The 18,761-nt window shown below is 47.0% G+C and overlaps 1 protein-coding gene across 4 annotated transcripts in view; it reads left to right on the forward strand.

The window, feature by feature from the left end:
• Window positions 1–2,789: 2,789 nt before the first annotated feature.
• The window catches only part of LOC105838545 (homeobox protein SIX3), a 51,142-nt gene continuing 35,170 nt past the window's right edge, over window positions 2,790–18,761 (forward strand). The window contains exon 1 of one of the 4 annotated variants that reach the window (XM_012684185.3): window positions 2,790–4,172. In XM_012684185.3, coding sequence (XP_012539639.1) covers window positions 3,544–4,172 — 629 coding nt within the window. In that variant the 5' untranslated portion in view covers window positions 2,790–3,543. The remainder of the gene's footprint in view (window positions 4,173–18,761) is intronic. The other 3 variants (XM_012684184.3, XM_012684187.3, XM_012684186.3) reach the window with 3 other exon arrangements.

An 18,761-nucleotide genomic window follows, 5' to 3' on the forward strand; every position in this document is an offset into this window, starting at 1 on the left:
TGCACATGAAAGTAACACCACTATGTATAGATGTCAATGAAACATTTCTTTTCTCGAGATAAATTTTGGGATGGACAAAAATTGTGAGTTATAACTGCTCACCGCACAACGAGCAGTGATTCGCGACTTTTAAACAATTTAGAATTTTGAGAATTTTTATTTAATTCTCGTCCATTGAATGCATCTTTTTACAATTACATTAGAAAGAAAATATATACGTCTCAGAAAAGCAATGGTTTAAATTGCAGGCATCGAACAGCATATATAGCATCCCTGGATTAAGTTCAACATCCATTTCGGCTCAAGCTCGCTCGAAATGTCACATCTGATTCTTCGCAGCGTCCCAATTTTCAGCACTTCGAATATTGTTGATAAATCTCTACTGAAACGCGACACCGTACTGATGACTCGCGATATAGATCCACCAATATGTAGTTATGACCGTACAAATAAACTGCACTCTCTAAATATAGAATAAGTGTAACACGCGCGTTTTTTTTTAAAACCTCATGGTTGACACACGTAATAAAATATTTTCAATCACATCCGCGTTTGCAATAACAGGCTGAAATAGAAAAAATGATGTTTTATCAATTCAAAACACTCACAGAACGTTAGTTTAAAGATGATAAATTTTTTTTTCATAAATTGCACATAGCACATGACATAAATAGAACAAAAATTTAAAAATATGTGCATAACAAAAATAAAATATAAATCTGTATCAATAATAGATACAATATTTTGGGTCACATGAAATTTCGTGGCAGGTAGGATATAGATAGTGGAATGTTAACATAAGTATTAAAACATTAATTCTTTTTGGAATACACCAGGTATAGAAACAGCATATGTCACGTAGACGGATGAATGACGGATTGCGTTGGGAAAAAATACGAGAACATCCCAAACTACGAGTCGCGGGGTAGGAATGGTGTCTTTCGAAAAACTCGAGGTAATCCCGCTCGCCCCGTAATCCGATTTAACCCTGACCAATCGCAGCCGCTGTTGGTTGCCGGTCGTGTAACGGAACGGCCGTCGGGGTAACGTAAACGAGAGCAATCGGAAGGAGTCACGTTGTGAAACCACATTTACTTTTTCATTACTACAAATCGATCAAGAGATTTAACGGTCGCGCTTGTGGATACGTTAAACCTTGAAGCGATTATTCGCATAGAAATGTATCATCGGGAGATATTATATATTACTTGATGCTTTCAACTGATAATCCGTGTGCAATAGAAACACGAAAATACATGTTCAGTTTGTAATAAATTCGAAAAGATCCAATTATTGTGAATTTTGAAAACACAAGCAACTTGAAAAATAATATATTAGTTTCATAAAAAGTGCAAATAGACTTACATGTGATATTTCTAAAAGTGGATAAAGTTGTTACAATCTCTCAGTTACGTTCAAACTTCTTGTAAAAGAGTTTCCGGACAAACCTCTAAAGTACTTTCGAACAATCTTCTTATTTGTGACAGTTGGATTCTTTTATGCACGTGTGGGTACGTATTCCAATAAATTATTAGAACTCGTGTATATTTGGATTGCAGGTTTAAAAAATGAAATTTGCTGGGCTACGTTAAAACGTACGTAAAGTAGAATAAAATCAGAATATCTACTGCGGGACTAAAGCTTCTGCGGTGGTTGCACGTTCAATAAAACGGAGACGCCTTCGGCGCCGTCGCGCGCCCTCGATTCTTCAATACGCTAACTTCTGTCGCCGCGCTCTGTCTGAGGTATGAGATCTACTCGATTATAAATATAAGGCTTCTCCATACGGAAGCTGAATGTCATACTTTAACAATGGTGTTATCTTGACGAGGCTGCATTTTAATAGGGTTGAATATTCTCTTTGATCAATGCTGCGAAAATACTATGTTCCGTTCACTAAATAGAAATGTCTAACAAAGAGATAGTTTCTTCGTTAAATTTTTGTTAATTTAATAATGAATATAAAATAATAAATAATAGTTAAATCTTTTTTGTAAAAAATCGTTGTACGAATAACTACATTAGATAAAATATTAGTTATCCAGGTAATAAGTACAACGAAGCAACGAACGAATAAATCAGCGAGTGAAATAAGTAAACGAAATATATGGAGAAATTCGTCCGTGACTGAAGAATAAACGAAAAGTAAGCGAAATACGTAAACGGTCCTAGTCTGAGTGCGGATGGCTGGCAGCCTATCAATCTTATCCAGCTATCGCTCGGGTACCGAGTCCAACGTCGAAAACAGTTCGTCGCGAGATCACAGCAACAGAAGCAACAGCAGCAGTGGCGTCACGGCGGCAGCAACAGCAGCAGCTCATGGGATCATGTCGTTCCTCCCCTCTACAACCGCGAACAGCTACCAACCTCTCTGTTCCACATTCTGCAAGGTACATCGATCGCTCTCTCTCTCCTCGTCTCGCTTCCTTTCCGCCTGTCAGAGAGGGGAGGGCGTGAGAGGTGCCGCGGGCGCCGATGGTGGTGGAGAAGGTTCGCGGTGGGGATCACATAACCGGCCCGACTGTACGTGGAAGGGATAATTAACCGACACAACTGTAGCTCCCTATGCTGCCTAACGGAAGGACGAAGAAAGGTTACCATGGCTACGTGGATGGGATCCGGCCAATCCCGGTGTACCTGGGAGGCGTGGTCTGTGCATCGGTCCCCCCGATGTCGTCTATCGCCGTCTCTTTTTCTCGCCTATACCCCTACACAAAGATCGGACAGTGGTGGAAGTAGCGAGACAGAGAGGTAGAGGTAGGTCTAGAGCGCCAGCGAGACAGCCCGGTTGCAACGGGCGCGTACAAACGTATCATGCTGGGTAGGGCCGGTGCCGAGATGCCGGCTTGTAAACGAAACCAGTTTGCTATCCGATACGATCCAGGCAACAGCGGCCTCGCGTGATATCCCCACGACGTGGAAGAACGTCAGCGCGCCTGGCCTAGTGGGTGTTACCTGAGCGACCTGGAGAACGGTCGCGCGAACCCACCTGACAGCGATCTTCAATGGGCATCGGAGCTCTTCACAACGCAAGCCTGCTCCAATTCAAACGTTACCACGTGCCGCCTTTCGGGAATTGTTTCGAAATTAATCAGTGACGTGTCGCGACGCGCACGAGAGAGAGAAACAGAAAGGAGGAGAGCGAGAGAATCGCCAATGTGGGCTTTCATAATTGAGTACCTGTGGAAACAGAGGCGGTTGTTTTTCTTCGGTGCAATTCTCTCTCATCTCGTAAGATATTAAAATTCTCTATCGTCGTGTTTCTTTTCAAATATCATAATACCTGATAGTTTGTACTTTCGAACTTAAAAATTCTGTGGTGCCGATAGTGAAGTGGGTAATCGTCCAGTGACCGTCACCGTCTGATTGTAATGAACGAGCGTATCACGCGCGACTCCAACGAATCATGAGAAGATCCAAGAGCAAGCATAAATCGAAGCCGCGTGTTTCCTGAACCGCGACAAGTCCGGGTGACGTCGATACTCGAAGGAGACAAACGAAATCAAAATTGGTGTGTCGCGAGAGGATCATCGTTTCGGGAAGATGTCCGCCGCTGGGACCACGCCGCCAAACGCGAACGGTCCGCTTGTACCTTGTCCGTATCTTGCTCTGCCAACCCTATCTTTCTCCGTCAGCCAGGTGGCAACGGTTTGCGAGACCCTAGAAGAGAGCGGCGACATCGAGAGGCTGGCCAGGTTCCTATGGAGCCTCCCGGTTGCTCATCCCAACGTTCAAGAACTGAATCAGAGTGAGGCTGTCCTCAGAGCGCGTGCCATTGTGGCGTTTCATTCGGGACATTATCGGGAGCTCTATGCTATATTGGAGAGGCACAAGTTCACCAAGGATTCCCACGGTAAACTGCAGGCTATGTGGCTGGAGGCGCATTACCAGGAAGCCGAAAAACTCCGCGGCCGACCGCTGGGTCCCGTAGACAAGTATCGCGTGAGGAAGAAATTCCCATTACCGCGGACAATCTGGGATGGCGAGCAGAAGACGCATTGCTTCAAAGAGAGAACCAGATCGCTGCTCCGAGAATGGTATCTCCAGGATCCTTATCCAAATCCGGGAAAGAAGAGGGAACTGGCCGCCGCGACGGGACTCACGCCGACGCAAGTTGGAAATTGGTTCAAGAATAGAAGGCAAAGAGATCGCGCTGCTGCAGCGAAAAACAGGTGTGTCGTAAATCTAATCCCATTTTCTCCCGTTCTTTCTTTAGCCGGAAAGGACAAACTGCTGAGAGGATTGATAATCGTTCGAACGACAAAAATCCATTGCGATCCTGTCAAACAGCTTGTCAAATTCCGAAAGATTAAACTCGTTCAAATCCTTTTCTCACGAAAATAAATAAATCGACACGCACAAGTTGTAAAGAAGTATGATTTACGTGATGGAATGTTATATCCCTGGTCTTTAACCGACTAATAGAATTTATTTACTTTTCAATGAAATATTTCGCATACACTCGATGTCTGGTATTCGTGTACGCTCAAATCTTCAATATCGTTAAATATACACTAAATCAACAAACAGTTCTCGCGAATACTCGCAAATACGTATATGTACATATACACGCGTACTCTTACGAGAGCGCTGGTTCATTGATAACAGCGGAAATTATTGAGTCCGCGATACCGAAAGTGCTGGATAACCAACAATATACGATATACAATAATCATTTAATGTTAAAAATATGCGTGCAAATGATGTACGAATTCTTGAATGGTATCGAACAAAAATCAATGGTTGCACTTAATCTTTCTCAAAGGGAGACTGTATACTCCATTCACTAATAAGACGTGATTAGACAATAAGCTGTATAAATGATGTTTTCAATAGTATATAATTTGCTTGAAAATTATTTGTAGCTTACACACATCATTTGTAGCTTTCGTTTTGCAATACTGCAACATGATATTTCTAAAATTGTACAAGTAATTGATTACGTTAGACTGTACAAACGATTTGTCGATTTGTCGCAATCTTCTTATTGAAGCGTTTAGTAGTAGTAGTTTATAAAATGTCACGCGCGCGAATCACAGAGTATCCCGTAAGATAAAAACTAAGAACTCAATTCACACACAAAAACGTCTTAGAGACCGTCTGCGGTTGGTCACGATATAGAAGGAAAGTTTTGTTCATTAAGTAGCGTTTAATGGAAGTTAATCGCGAAACGATTAGTGGTTTAGGTCCCTTTAGACAGATTGTTGTACTGTGTCCTCGGCAAACGAGCCTTTGTGCCTGCCCCAAGGTCCCCGTTGTGGAGGGTCGCATAATTTCATTTTGACGTCCGACGGAGGGTCGCTGCCGTCGGGCGAACGACGATTTTCGAATTATGTCTTTCAAATTGTGTTTTGACATCGCGCTCTTGCTCTCTCTCTCCCTCTCTCTCTCTCTTTCTCTCGCTCTTTCTCTATCCTCTCCCGCATTCTTTCTCTCTCTCTTCTCTCTATCTCCCTCTCTTTCTCTATGCCTCCATATGATATACTCGAAGTTCAGGATAGCTTTAAAATAGCATTTGAATCAGTCTCAGATTCTTGCTTTCTCCGCTTTGTGCGGGAAAATAAAGAGGATATCATGCATATACATTTATTTCCTCTGCCTCTCTTTATTGAATATTACATTCCTTCATTAATTACGTTTTCAAAATAAAAAGCACGTGACGGTTGTAATAAATTTGTTTTAGATTAGCATTTATTCAGCGAAATAAATGGAGCGTAAAAAAGTAAACGTCTACTCGGAACAATTCACACAATTGATATGCTAATATGCATAGTTTAGTCTGATTTAATTATACAAGTAAAAATAAACTAGAATACAAGTAACTGGCTAATAACTTAGTTAGAAATCTCAGGGATTCGTTACTGACTCTATTCTGATTTATTCTCTATTTAAATGCTTCTTCGATTTTTGATCACAACTCTGTGATGAAAGACGAGGATGTTTAATGGGGATATTTAACATTCGAAGGATCATGTTACAAAATGTCGTCAACTTCACAAAAAAAAAGAGAAGAAAAATGATGCGTCCGGATAATATGGGAGTTGGAAAAGGGATGAATTTCTCTTCACGAATCACGGCTGGTCGTTAATAGGGGATCATCGGCAAAGTGTAGCCGATAGAAAAACGGAAGTAGAGTCTTCGTTGGGAATTACCACCTGTCATTTCAATTCGATTCGACACGAGCGGTTTCGTCGCGGGCAGGTAACGGTCTGCCAGCTGTATTGTTCGGCTATTTATCGCCCGACGCCGCCATTATTTGCCTATAAAAGGGAAACTTGAGGTGGGTTTTCTATGCCATGAGCTGCTCCTCTTTCCTCCCTCTCGTTAGGAAAACTCGAGTGGTCTCGACGCGCAAACCGGATGTTGCTCCCGGTGTGATTTATGAGTTCTTGGAAGACCTACCCGAACATTTTCGCTATTGCTTCCCCAGGAATCCCGGGCAGTTTTCCGCATTTCGAACACGCGACCTTGCATGCGCGACATTACCGAACGACACATCGCGCTTTCGATTCTACCTCAGGAAAAAGGTATTTATCTAATGTACCGTCTAAATGACGCTAAAAGTTAATTGAATGGCTTTTAGAATAAAGAAGTAAAACACTTACATTTCTCTATGCCTTCCACGTAGAACTAGAAATCGATATAAATAACGCAAAAAGCGTCAAGATGTCCAACGGTGAACAAAGTGATTAAGAATTCTCAATTAATCCGCAACTAAAAATAATTAAAGCCGTTGATAATTTTTGAAACACGAGAATCAATTTGTATCGTTTTTGATTGCTGAAAAGCCGGTAAGAAACCTGCTGTTTGATATTAAGTTGAGTACGCATCAAGTCCCTCATATCGATAACGGAGCACGGTTCTGCAGGTGACACGCAACATTCTGGCGGATTAAAGTGCTAATTCATTTCGCACTGGTCGCGTCAGTTATAAATCAGGATAAATGCTTCGATAACCCACGAACATGATAAAACTGCCATTCTCCCGTGGAAAATAGTGCCGACCTAGATCTGTCCCCATACGCGCGGACGTATATCATGTAATTATTGCGCTCTGAATGAAGTCATTAATAGTCATTATCTACGTCTAACGCTGTAATTGATATATCGTTAACGGTCGACGATGGCTCGACCATATTGCTCTAATTGATCTTGATGAGCTCGCGCAGCGGATAAAGATTACACGTTCGGAGCATGTATTGTCTCTAAACTGTCGTACGGCGGTCACGCATTTATTAAAAATTCAGGAAAATGTTTATATAACTCTGCCACATAATTGCCATAAGTACAGTACTGCATGTTACGTCATTGACGGTAAAACAGATCGTGTTCTCGTGTCCGATTGTTGCTTTGCCGTCGCGAGAAAATATGCGTAACACTAGATTTATTAAGCGGAACATAATATTGTATAATTCCTTCGGATTATGCAACGCGATAAGATCGAATGAAAACTGTGCCAGAATTTCTTTGTACGTGATGATGAATCGTTAGAAATGCTTGCCGTACGCATATTTCATATATATATATATATATATATAGCGTTGTAATTGAAAGGTAACATTATTTCAGGCAATTTTATAAAATAATCCTCAAGAACTTTTAAGCGTCTATCAAGCCATTGTGAAATGTACAACAATTTTCTTGAGCACATTGGAATGTTCATTTGATTCGAACAACCGAGGAAACAATGTTTGAATACTCACAAAATTATTATTGTTAAAACAACGAGACAAAAAGCGTTTTGCGCAAAGAAGCCGAACTTTACAAGCAAAATTTAGTTTGCTATTCTATCGAATTATTTAAACAATATAACACAATTCCCCCCCGAAAAAAAGAGGAAAAATTGTTTGTGTAAGTCTGCTGATCTCACGGCTCTCTCTACATTCAACTGAAGCTGAACAATGGCTGCGACATACCTATCGTTACCCGACGTAATGACATTCCGTGTCTGGCCCCGAGCCACATTTTCCTGCATGTAATCCGTCGAATCTCGGGACGGAGAGTCCTTGGTTCGTCTAGACAGACATAGGGAGATGAAAAATCTTTCGAAATATCCGCGTCTTTTTTTGAAAACATCGACCTATGTCGAAAAAATTTTGAGAAACGCGGAATCCAGTACAATCGACTATAAATATGCGGATTGTTTCACAATATTTAAGAAATGTAGATTATAGTATTATTGTTGTAACACAAGCGGTAAATTTTACTGCGAATCTCACATTACTCTTGGTTCGCATTTACCGTTATTTGTTATTGACAATACTGTTTGCAATTACTAATTACCAACCATATCATGCAGAAATATCGTAAATAAATAATTATGCAAATATATAGCATAATCACTTATTTATAATATTTCTATTATGCAGAATTAATATCGTGTCCGGGCACACGGGGTGGCGCGAAAACCGAACTGTGATAATTTTTATTTTGAATAATTTTTAGATAAATTTATACGCTTTATTCAATTATATCCGGCATTATATGCAGGACTTTTCCCAGTAATTTTTCTCCGCATCCAATTCATATTTATATCGAAATGGCTTTTTGCGCTTTTTGTTACGTGCTTCCAATATTTAATAACTCGGTCACCGAGTACAGGTAGCGTTCATTAGCCGCGACGCGGAAAAAAGCATACCATTAAAAAATTCATAAGAGATATATTTTGCATCACTGGATAACGCAGTTTGTTACAATCGTTGTTAGTTCCGAAACGCTGAATAATGTAATCCACAAAAAAATATAGCGGCTTTTTTTATCATTTTTCCATCTATCAGCCGTACTTTCCACTCTTTTAGGCAATTCCCTTTTTATTCGCGAATTATGAATTCTGAACAACATCGACGAGGAAGGCATCCTGCATGCATTGTAAAGAGCTTAATTCCCGATTGATAAAATCCGCCAACGATCAGACTGTAAAATCCCAGTATAAATAAGTACATTCCCTACTAAAAATTTCATGCGATTTCCATACCGCTTTTATGTTTCGATTGACAAAACAAAAATGGATATAAAATATTTCCGATCGTTATCTTTGCGCCGATTTACGTCAACGTAATCGGCAATTTACACGCGCTTCCGGGATTATTACCATCCAAGCCATCGTTTGTACCACGTTTCGAGGTGCAAGGCAAGAGAGCGAGATGCAAGGAGATGTCCTCAAGATGCGCGTCCCAAATGTTTCATTTTCGTCACGTGTCGGCACCCACGAAGAACGTAGCAGCTTCCCGTCATAACGAAATTCCCTCCGTGGTGCATTTTCACTTCTGACACATGAGGGTAAAGCCGGAGCGAATCTACTATGCCGCGTACTTGCCGTCGTCGTCGTCGTCGTCGCCGCCGTCGTTGTCGTCCTGACCCGGGATAGGTTAGGTAGACACGTAGACAGGATACGGTGCCCGCCCCGAGGATCCTGGAAGGTCCTTTCAGAAACGTCGATCCGCATACTGCCAGCCTCGCGGTATATTTTCGCGGTCCAGCGAGCGAGTTATTCAATATGCTCAACCCCGAAAGCCCCGGAGCAATCTCCTCGCTCGCACGTAGCTACTCGCGCGTCTGTGTGGATGCCAGGCCGACACGATTATGTATGTGTGTGTGAAAGTATTCGTGCATCTATGTGTGGGTGTGTGTGTGTGGGTGGGTGTATGTAAGAGCTATATATTACGGGGACGGGAGAGAATGGAACGGGTACGCGGCGGTTCCCGCTGGTGTGCTGCTCCACCCGGTGGGGTGAGTGGCGTTCCGTCGCGTTTTGCGGTAGAAACGGGGATAGTAGAGACTGTCTCGTCCCGAGACAGTCGACGCATCCGCTACAATCAATTACCGAACTGCTCGAGAAATAATCGCCGTTTGAAGGAGGAACCGCGCCTCGGCGCCAATCCCACACCGAAGCGCGACGTTTGCTTTCGATCGCGGACCATCTTTTATTAGGCTCACGTTGCAAATCTCGTTATCCGTCGCGATAGTACATTCGGTAGGCCGCTATTAATTATGCAAACGCTATGATTTACGCAGGAACGAGGCACAAGCGCGTTCGGAATCGAGGATACATATACGCGCGCAGAAATCCTCGCGCGTATACAGACGTCGTCGTCATACCGGTTCGCGTTACGTCCAAGGGAACGTCGGAGCGCGAGACTCGACGCTTCCTAAGGGGCGTCTACGGCCAGGCGGGATAGAGCGGAGAGGGGGGGGGGGAGAGGAAGGGAATATAACCACCTCGGCAACCCTCCGCGTTGCCGGCTTTTCGGGGGTGGCTTAGCTCGAGCGTGTTCCCCGGCTCTCCTCTTTCGGCGTTGCCTTCGCCTCTGAAGTTATCAGATTTTGATAAAGTCCCCGGTGTATTAGAGACCCGCGCTGTTTGCGTTTCCACGCAGAATCCCGTCTGCGTTGCCACCTCCCGCGTCGCTACACCACTATCACTCCCTCCCTTCCTCCCTCCGTGCCCACCCCGTTTCTCTTCCATCAGGATTCGCGATGCCGGTTACTTCCTTCCTTTGTGAACGGCGAGACCCCGGCTGCGCTCTTTTTATTTTATTTTATCTTTTTTTTTTTTTTTTATTCGAGTAACTGCGAACGATGGAAGGGATACGCGCGCGCGCGCGATCTTTTGTTTAACGAAACTCGTACTTTGTAGCGATGCGACGTCGCAAATCACGTCGTTATTCGCTTTCACTTGCTACTTACACGAATCGCTTTTCAAAATAAAATATTATTTACGTCTACGCATATCCTTCTTTCAGAGAGCACGGAAAATTAAGCAGCTATCTCTCTCGAAAGAGAGAGAGAGAGATAGAATATTACCGTAGTAAAGATTTATCCATTCGTCCTATCGCGGGGATTTATGTTTGGTTAAACAACGTGTCGCCTCGGGAAATAATTTCTCGTAGGCACCTGGAGGAAGCGCGAGGATTTTTGCATAAAACTTAAATCAGCGTCCAGAAAAGACGGCGGCAGGATTTATGGTCGCGTGAAGTCTCTCCCCCCTGAGTGCGCGAGAGATGCACGTCCTTTCGAATCATTACTACATGCCTTCCGGTACCTTCTTCTTCGAGTCACGGTCAAGTGTCACTCAGTGCGGTACCGCCGTTATCTTGATGACCTTAAACGAGAAAGGAATATGGACGAGGGAGACGCGGATGTCATCGCGTTGCGCAATCTTCCACCGCGAAAAATGTCCCGCGGCCGCGGCCGCGTCGTCGTCGTCGTCGTCTTCTTCGGGGAATGTCCGCCCGCAGATGGACGACAGATGTACGACGACGAATCAGGCGGAACTCCCGTTTCGGGAAGCGGCGCCGGCCGTGAGAAAATTGCAGCGCGGAATATTTTCGCGGCGCGAGAAAAATCGTAATCCCCCCACGTATATATATACATATATGTACGAGAGCGAGGAGACGAGAGGAGAGGCAGGCAGGTCGCCTTCTCGCGCGAACCGTTCGATTTCCTTGCGGTCGCTGCGGCAAAAGCCGCGCGCACGAAGCGAACGTACCGAGCCTATAAATAATGCTGCCTCCGCCATTCGAGACTCTTATTAAATCAACTTAACCTTTGGATCTCAGACGGAGAACATTAAGGCCACCAGCGCTCTGTCTATTAGGTTTGCTGTCAGTTTCCATAAGCTTACGTTACGCATAAATTTAATATTACCGCGATTCGACGCGGAGCGGATACGGGAACGTATTAAAGAATTAACACGCATCGCGGAGTTACGGGGGCGGAGCGGCGAGTTAAAAAATGATCTCGCGATAATCAATTAATTATCCCGAGAGCGCGCGGTCGCTCTCCTCCGTCCGTGTCGTTAGCGATCGAATCGATGACGATCCCGCCTCGAAAAAGCTGGGGCTCTCGTCATCGAGAGGCATCCACTCGGGGTGCCCGAGGAGCATCACCGCTCGACGAATTAACGACGATAATGACCAAAGAGCGGCGAGCACGCGATTCGCCGGGAGAGAAACCGCCAAAAAGCCGCGCGCGGCGAGCGGGCCGCGTAGCGGGCAAAAAGCAGTAGAGACAAAGGCAATGATTAATTCCACGTTGGATGTCCAGGATCATTAGCGGCCAGACTGCCATGACACCTGCTCGCACGAGCCCTTCGTGATAGATTGCCGGGGCAGAGAGAGAGAGAGAGCGGGGCCGGGTTCGAGGAGGAGAAGGAGGAACGGAGGCGAGAGGAGCGAGACGGGCGGAATCGCGGCTCGGGATCGCACGCTGCGGTTACTAATGATTCCGTATTTCGACATTCTGAGCGATATTCAGGAAGCGATGAAAAAGAACTCTGGTATTACCCGCCACGTATCGCCCCTCGGGGTGGCTGTGGCAATTCGCGTGGCAGCTTTTTGTCAAGGGGTTGTTACGAGGTAACGTGATTGATAGCGGCTGGCGGCCGGGGCATTCCGCGTTCGCGATCTCGCGAATACGATCGCGGAAAAGCGAGAGGTGGAGAAAGAGGAGGAGGAGGAGGAGGAGAAGGAGAGAACGGGGGAGGCGAAACGCGGATTTAATAAGGGCGCGGTGAGTGTCGGGGCGTAATTAAGTGCTCGGCGAAATCGCTCGGCGTGCACACTCGAGTTCTCGCGAGAAGACCGAGGTCTAAAACTCGACGCTGATTAATTCGAAGGACGGGATATGCATAAGTAGACGTCACGCTTATATTCGTATAACGTGTTCACTACGGCACGCGCCGTGTAGTAGATTTAAAATGCCGCGCTCGTTGGCACATAGTTAATTTAAGTTGCTATCAATCCGCTTTGATATAAGCAGCACGCTTAACGCGTACTATTTCGCTTGACACAAAGGTCCGCCTGCGAGGAACGTTTCTGTCCGCGGTCTGACGAGCTCTCAAAGGAACCAGCCACCATCGGCAAATAATTAGACGCGTTCGCAAGACGCGCGCGGCACCTAGGAAAAACGAAATGGCAAGGGGAGAGGGGGGGGGGGCGAGAAATTACAAATAGGTAATTGACGTGCGCGGGCCAGCTGTCACTTGTTTCCGCCGGGATCGCTTTTTGTTTCACGACGGGTCCGTGAGTGGACCGGCAGCGCGCGGATGCCTGTTTTCACGCCGTCGCCGTGGGGGTTCCCCGGAACGTACGAGAGGGAAGAAAGGAGGGCACCTACTTGCCACACGGAAAGACATATGTGTGCGTGCGTGTGTGGCTCAACGGGGAGTTAGGGACGAAATATTAGGGCGAGATATTGTACCGCAAGCTACTAATTCGTACGATGATATCGATTCGTACACGGAATCGTCGTCCGATGACGTGTGTCCGGCACGTCTCTCTCCGGCACAGACACGCCTCCACGTCTCGGTGTGCCCGCGCGCGATCTCCCCGTATCCTCGGCAGCCTCAAGGCTCCCGGTTGCCGGGACCGATCTTTTGTTCGCTCCTAGAGAGAGAGAGAGAGAGAGCGAGATTGGCATTGGCGCGGCGTGACACGCGGCGTTCTCATCACGCCTGCTCACGTGACGCGGATCTATATTTGAGGAATACGATCATTCGACGGAAACACGAAAATAACATTGTACGCGAATAGAATCGTCGGACCCGCCCGACGGTCTCCGGACGGTGAAATTTTGTTTTCATCCGCGGGATTTTTGTCGTTTCACCGCGGCTGCTAATCCGCCGAACCGTTTTCGGAGGGTCCGCACGATCGATCGCACGATCGATCCCTCCGTAAACGCGAGCGCTGTAATTCAGCGCCAGCGATCGAGATCTATCTCACGCTCCCGCCCGCCCGTGATTGATCGGACAGCGCGAACGAAAGCGAATTTCGAATTCGAACGAAACATTATTATTTGCATTCGGATGAATCGGAAACCAGCCATTGTCTCGCGTTGGTACAATTCGATCAGCCTTGAAACATATAAATGCGAGATCATTCATCGAGAGTGCTCATTCATGCTTCGGCTGGCGAAATGAGTTTGCCATAATTACGGCCGGGGTGTAGCAATGTATGTTCTCGGCGTTTCGCAATTACTCCGGCCTAACGATCGCGAATTACAAACGCGAAGAGCCGCACAATGTTGTCCTTTAATGAAAGGATTAAGTGGAACAACAAGATCAAGTAGAAATATTTTATGTCGCGCGGACGGACGTGCCTACGTGTTACAAAGAGCCGTTTTTCTCACGGATCATACCATATTTATAAACTCAATAGTGCACTTGTACAACTTGTATACGTATGGGTCGAGGCAAGCGCACTGTCCGTATACCACGAGTACCAATGAGTACAGTCGTTAAGTGTCAGACGGCCTCAAGACTTACCTACTAATAATCATCCTCCTATTTAACAAGTAATTGCAGACATATAGAGGTTAGCCGGCATCAATCGTCATTTCATTAATATTCCGCTGACTCGGAGCCAGTCTCTTCAGCGAACGCGCAGGAAGGACTTTCCATGCATGGAACACGCGTGCGGACAGAAAGAGAGAGAGAGAGAGAGAGAGAGGAGGTCATGGTGGGGGTGCGGGGGAGGGAGAAGGGAGAGAGATGCTGCGCTGCAACTTCATCGATCCCTCCGCCGACGAAGTGTTATCACGAAGCGTTACCGGGCCCGGCTTTGTTTCGTACCCGAACAAATGGTCGCCGGTTCACGGAGGGCGTGCACGCGGGGGCCCTCCTCGCGCGAGAGAGGGATCATCGATCGTCACTGATCGTTAGTCGTAGAGACACAGTAATTGCCGCTCATTAGGGGGCTAAAGGAGCGTATTATGCGCGCTGAAAGGAAGGATCGCGCCGAGGCGGACTGCCGGGAACGAGAAACCCGGGAGGAAACAGGGAGGAACGAGAAGGTGGCGATGCGGTCGAGGATACGAGAGCAAGAAGGAGAGAAAGAGAAGAAAGAAAAGGGGGAGGGGGTTTCCGTCAGGCAGGGAGGGATTGTTGAAGGCGTTGAAAAGAGTACTCCACGAGTACTCCTTTCATAGTGGCTCATGAGGTAACTGATACCCCTCTCGCAACGCTTTGTTCCCGGACGCGGGCAATGAAATATAGCGATGAGATGCCATCGTGAACGCCCTTTCCCTCCCGCAATGCCGAGTTAATGCGCGGTTGCGTGTGTCTTCCCGATTCGCAGGCGCTAAACATCGCGCCGCATCTGCAGCCTCTCTCACAGCAACGCCGGCTATTATTTTATTATTACCGCGCGCTGCCGTTTCTAGCTTTCTAAATCGCCCGAGTTCGGACTCGCGTCAAACGTTTCCGATTCAACCGAACCTGAAAATTAGAGTGTCGCGTAAGCAACACGTCCGTTTCGGTCGGCAGATTTTCCGTCGATAGCAAAATCATTCGTGGAAAAAAAGAGAACTCGATAACGCAAATGAGAATGCGTTTCGCGCGCGAAAATTTCATCTCGGCCGTCGCGCATATTTCATCTCTGTCGGCTGTCGATCTGGGGTACGCGCGCTCGCGGCACGGACCACGGGAAAAAGGACTGGCACGATACCGGACGTCTAATATAGCGTGATACATCACGCGCGGTGATTACAATGCCCGCGATGCGCGTTTCTCAGGAAGGTGTCGACGCGCGGGAAGATGGCTCACGCTGGCGTGACCTCGGCGCAAACCGATACGCTCTCAAACGAAGCCTCGATCACCTGACACCGCTCATTACACGCGTCCCGTAACAACGCGGCCCTGACGGATAATTAACGATATCGAGATACGCGCGCGCGCGCGCGCGCGTATCGACCTCCACGAGATTTATCACCTCACAGACTTCAACGTCCGAGATTGATCTACGCGGGTCTGGTTCGCGTCATGATTCGTCTCCCTTGCGCACCACCTGCTTGATCCTTAATAATCTAATAAACGCACACACGAGAACGATCGGCGCCGCCGTTAGCGACGATAGCGCAAAACGTGCAAGTCGAGCGCGCGAATTGTCGATATGCGTCGAATTACAGTTCAATTAGAGTCGTCGATGTTAACTACTATTTTCGCACAGGGTGGATTTTTAGCGACCGTTTGTGAATTACCGGACGTAATTTTAAGGACTGTCTCGAAGTCGATAATTGCACTGGTTAAACGTGACCGATACCGGTTGATTACTTCGTTCACTTTTACACCGAGCGTACAACGTTTTAACTGGATAAAGCATCGATACGTATTAATAATAACCGAGATGGAGATCTTAAATTAACGCACGCGGTAAATCGAATAAATGTTTCCTCCTCTGCCGGAGGGGGACGGAAGGAGATCTGGTTCTAGAAATAATTAATCGAACAGTGTTCCGGTGCGCGCGTGCAGAAGTATGTCGTACCCGCGTGATTCGTTCCAGCAGTTGAGATAGGCGAACATTCGTTTTGTCACCGGAGGCACTTTCGTGCGTAGCCACTACTACCACCTGTGCGATATAGAATTCCATCGGCCTGCGATCGGGGTGTCCGGTTACCTAGTTAGAGCCAGGTACGTATCTACCTACGATGTTTTCCAAGGACCACTTCATAGAGAACGAACGAGCCCGCCTCGCTCTCGCTCGTTCCCGCTTCTCTCTCCTTCTTCTCCCCCCCCCCTCCCCCCTGCCCAACGTTCTTCCAGCGAGGTTGCTCTTGCGCGAGAATTCGGAGGGTGTATCGAATGTCCTACCATCCTGCGGTCCCGTCTATGGTGTCCGGCTACCCCACGCTCGTTTCACGGTTAATTAAGCGACTGACAATCTGACCACGAGACGGTTAGCGGCCAGGGAGGCCCGCGATCTTCAGGAACTCGTAAACAGAAGGAATTCCTCGAGCATGAATGAAGCCACGGCGAAGCGGGCGCGACGAACGGGGAAGGGAGGAGGAGGTTTTTGGGGTAAAAGAAATGAAAGAAGGAGATTGACAGGAGATATCGATCGTCCCGATCATCGGGCCACCTTTGGGAAGAACGCACCACTGGATCGGCCGATCGACCGATATTTTTCGATATAGCCCCCTCGACAACTACGCGTCCCGCCTTTCGTTCACTTTCGTGCGGGATCGCCACTTTTTAAGCCGATTGAAAGAGACATTGTACGAGAACATGATAGAATGGATCGCTTTCACGGGAAAATTTTGGAGAGGAGGCAACGACCGGCCCGAAATAATTTCGAAGCGTATCCTATTCTCTATGTCTTAACGGCAGCAAATAATATTACATTCCAAACTGCCAGCAAAATTCTCTACAAGGTGTCATGCATTTAATACAAAAAGCGTTCTGTAATTACGATCAAAGACCGATGGCGTTCTCGTGCGATTTATTCACTTAGAAGACACGTCCGGTGACTTTATATAGGCTCGTTGAAGTGGATCGGGAGAGAAAGAGAGAGAGAGAGAGAGAGAGAGAGAGAGAGAGAGAGAGAGAGAGAGAGAGAGAAGAGGGCAGATTACCCCGTCAGCGTATCGTCTCGTCGAAGGTATCGTCTCTCATTTCGTGCACTCACGGCGGGTAGTTATACCAGGAAAAAGGCCCCGATACCTGCTAACAAACGACCTGCAGATGATTTAGCACATATTCCACGGAGGGCGCTCGATCGCCTTTTACGCGTACCGGTACCCCGACCGAGTATGATTGTTTTATAATTAAGCCGTTACCGGATAAGGCACGGGCGCGCGGGAGGCGGTGGTGATTAATTGTTTTCGAATTGAAAACCTATAAGACGCGGTGGCGTCTTAATTTCATCGTGCCCGTGATTGCGACCGTGGAAAGACAAAAAGGGCGAGGCGGGAGGGAGAAGCGCTTGCTCGATGACGTAAAAATAAACTAAATTTGCCGAAACGAGATCCGGTCGTAATCGAATCCCGCGCGACAATCTAATCGTCTCTTGGCGACGGTCGGAACCGAAAGGATAGGCGGGTTCTTTTTTTTTTCATCTATTAAAAAGACGAATCGTTCTCCAGTTTGGAGAACATTACATTTGTCCATATTGCGAACGCGTTGTTTGCCTACAACGATAATTTGCATAAGACAGACCCCGTCGTTATGCGAAACGCGAATCCTGCGCCAGAAACCACGCGTTTCGCATAACGACGGGGTCTGTCTTATGCAAATTATCGTTTCTACTATATCCGGTATCTAATCGCGATATCAATTATCGGATCGTTATATGGTGCACGAGCCGAGTGGAACTCCTTCGCACCCCTTTCCACCCCCTCTTCGTCTCTCTCTCTCTCTCTCTCCTACGGCCCCGACGTCCCGACGTCTCGCGTCGAAAATTCGGTGCGTCTCGAAAGCGCGCCGCATTTAACGGGGCAAATAGACGGCGCTGCGCGGCAAAAGGGTGCCGACTGAAAGGCAAACAGTTTAGCTGGAAACAATTGACTGCAGATTGAAGAGAGAGCGTATGCAGGGGAGGTGGGCGAGAGACATCTGACGATCGATGCACGCGTCGCTGCCACGAGAGAGCGAAGTTACATCTGTCCGCCGATGAAAATAGATTTTGAGAGCCGTGCCCGGGCACACCGAGGGGGGTGAGTGGGAAACAGCGACACGGGCGGAGGGGGGAGGGGAGGTGAGGGAGATAGAGGGGGACAGAGGGGAGGGAGTTGGCGTTGTTAAAACACTCGTTTCCAGACCAGGAATTCGTGTTTCTCGTCACAATGCCGGCGCTTTGATCGACCGCGCGCGCGACCAACCGGCACCGAAGGCAACGCGTTTGTTTTTTAACGTTCGCGAATTGAAAAAACTTATCAACGATGTAATGCGTCCGCTGTCGGCTGGCCAGGGAGGCGGCGCGGAGTATAGATCGCCGCCGAGCGCTTCGCAAAACCGCGCATATTTATTAACACCGTCGTGTGTTGGTACTT

The sequence above is a fragment of the Monomorium pharaonis genome, chromosome 10, assembly GCF_013373865.1.
Source record: "Monomorium pharaonis isolate MP-MQ-018 chromosome 10, ASM1337386v2, whole genome shotgun sequence".
In the NCBI taxonomy this organism is placed as follows: domain Eukaryota; kingdom Metazoa; phylum Arthropoda; class Insecta; order Hymenoptera; family Formicidae; genus Monomorium; species Monomorium pharaonis.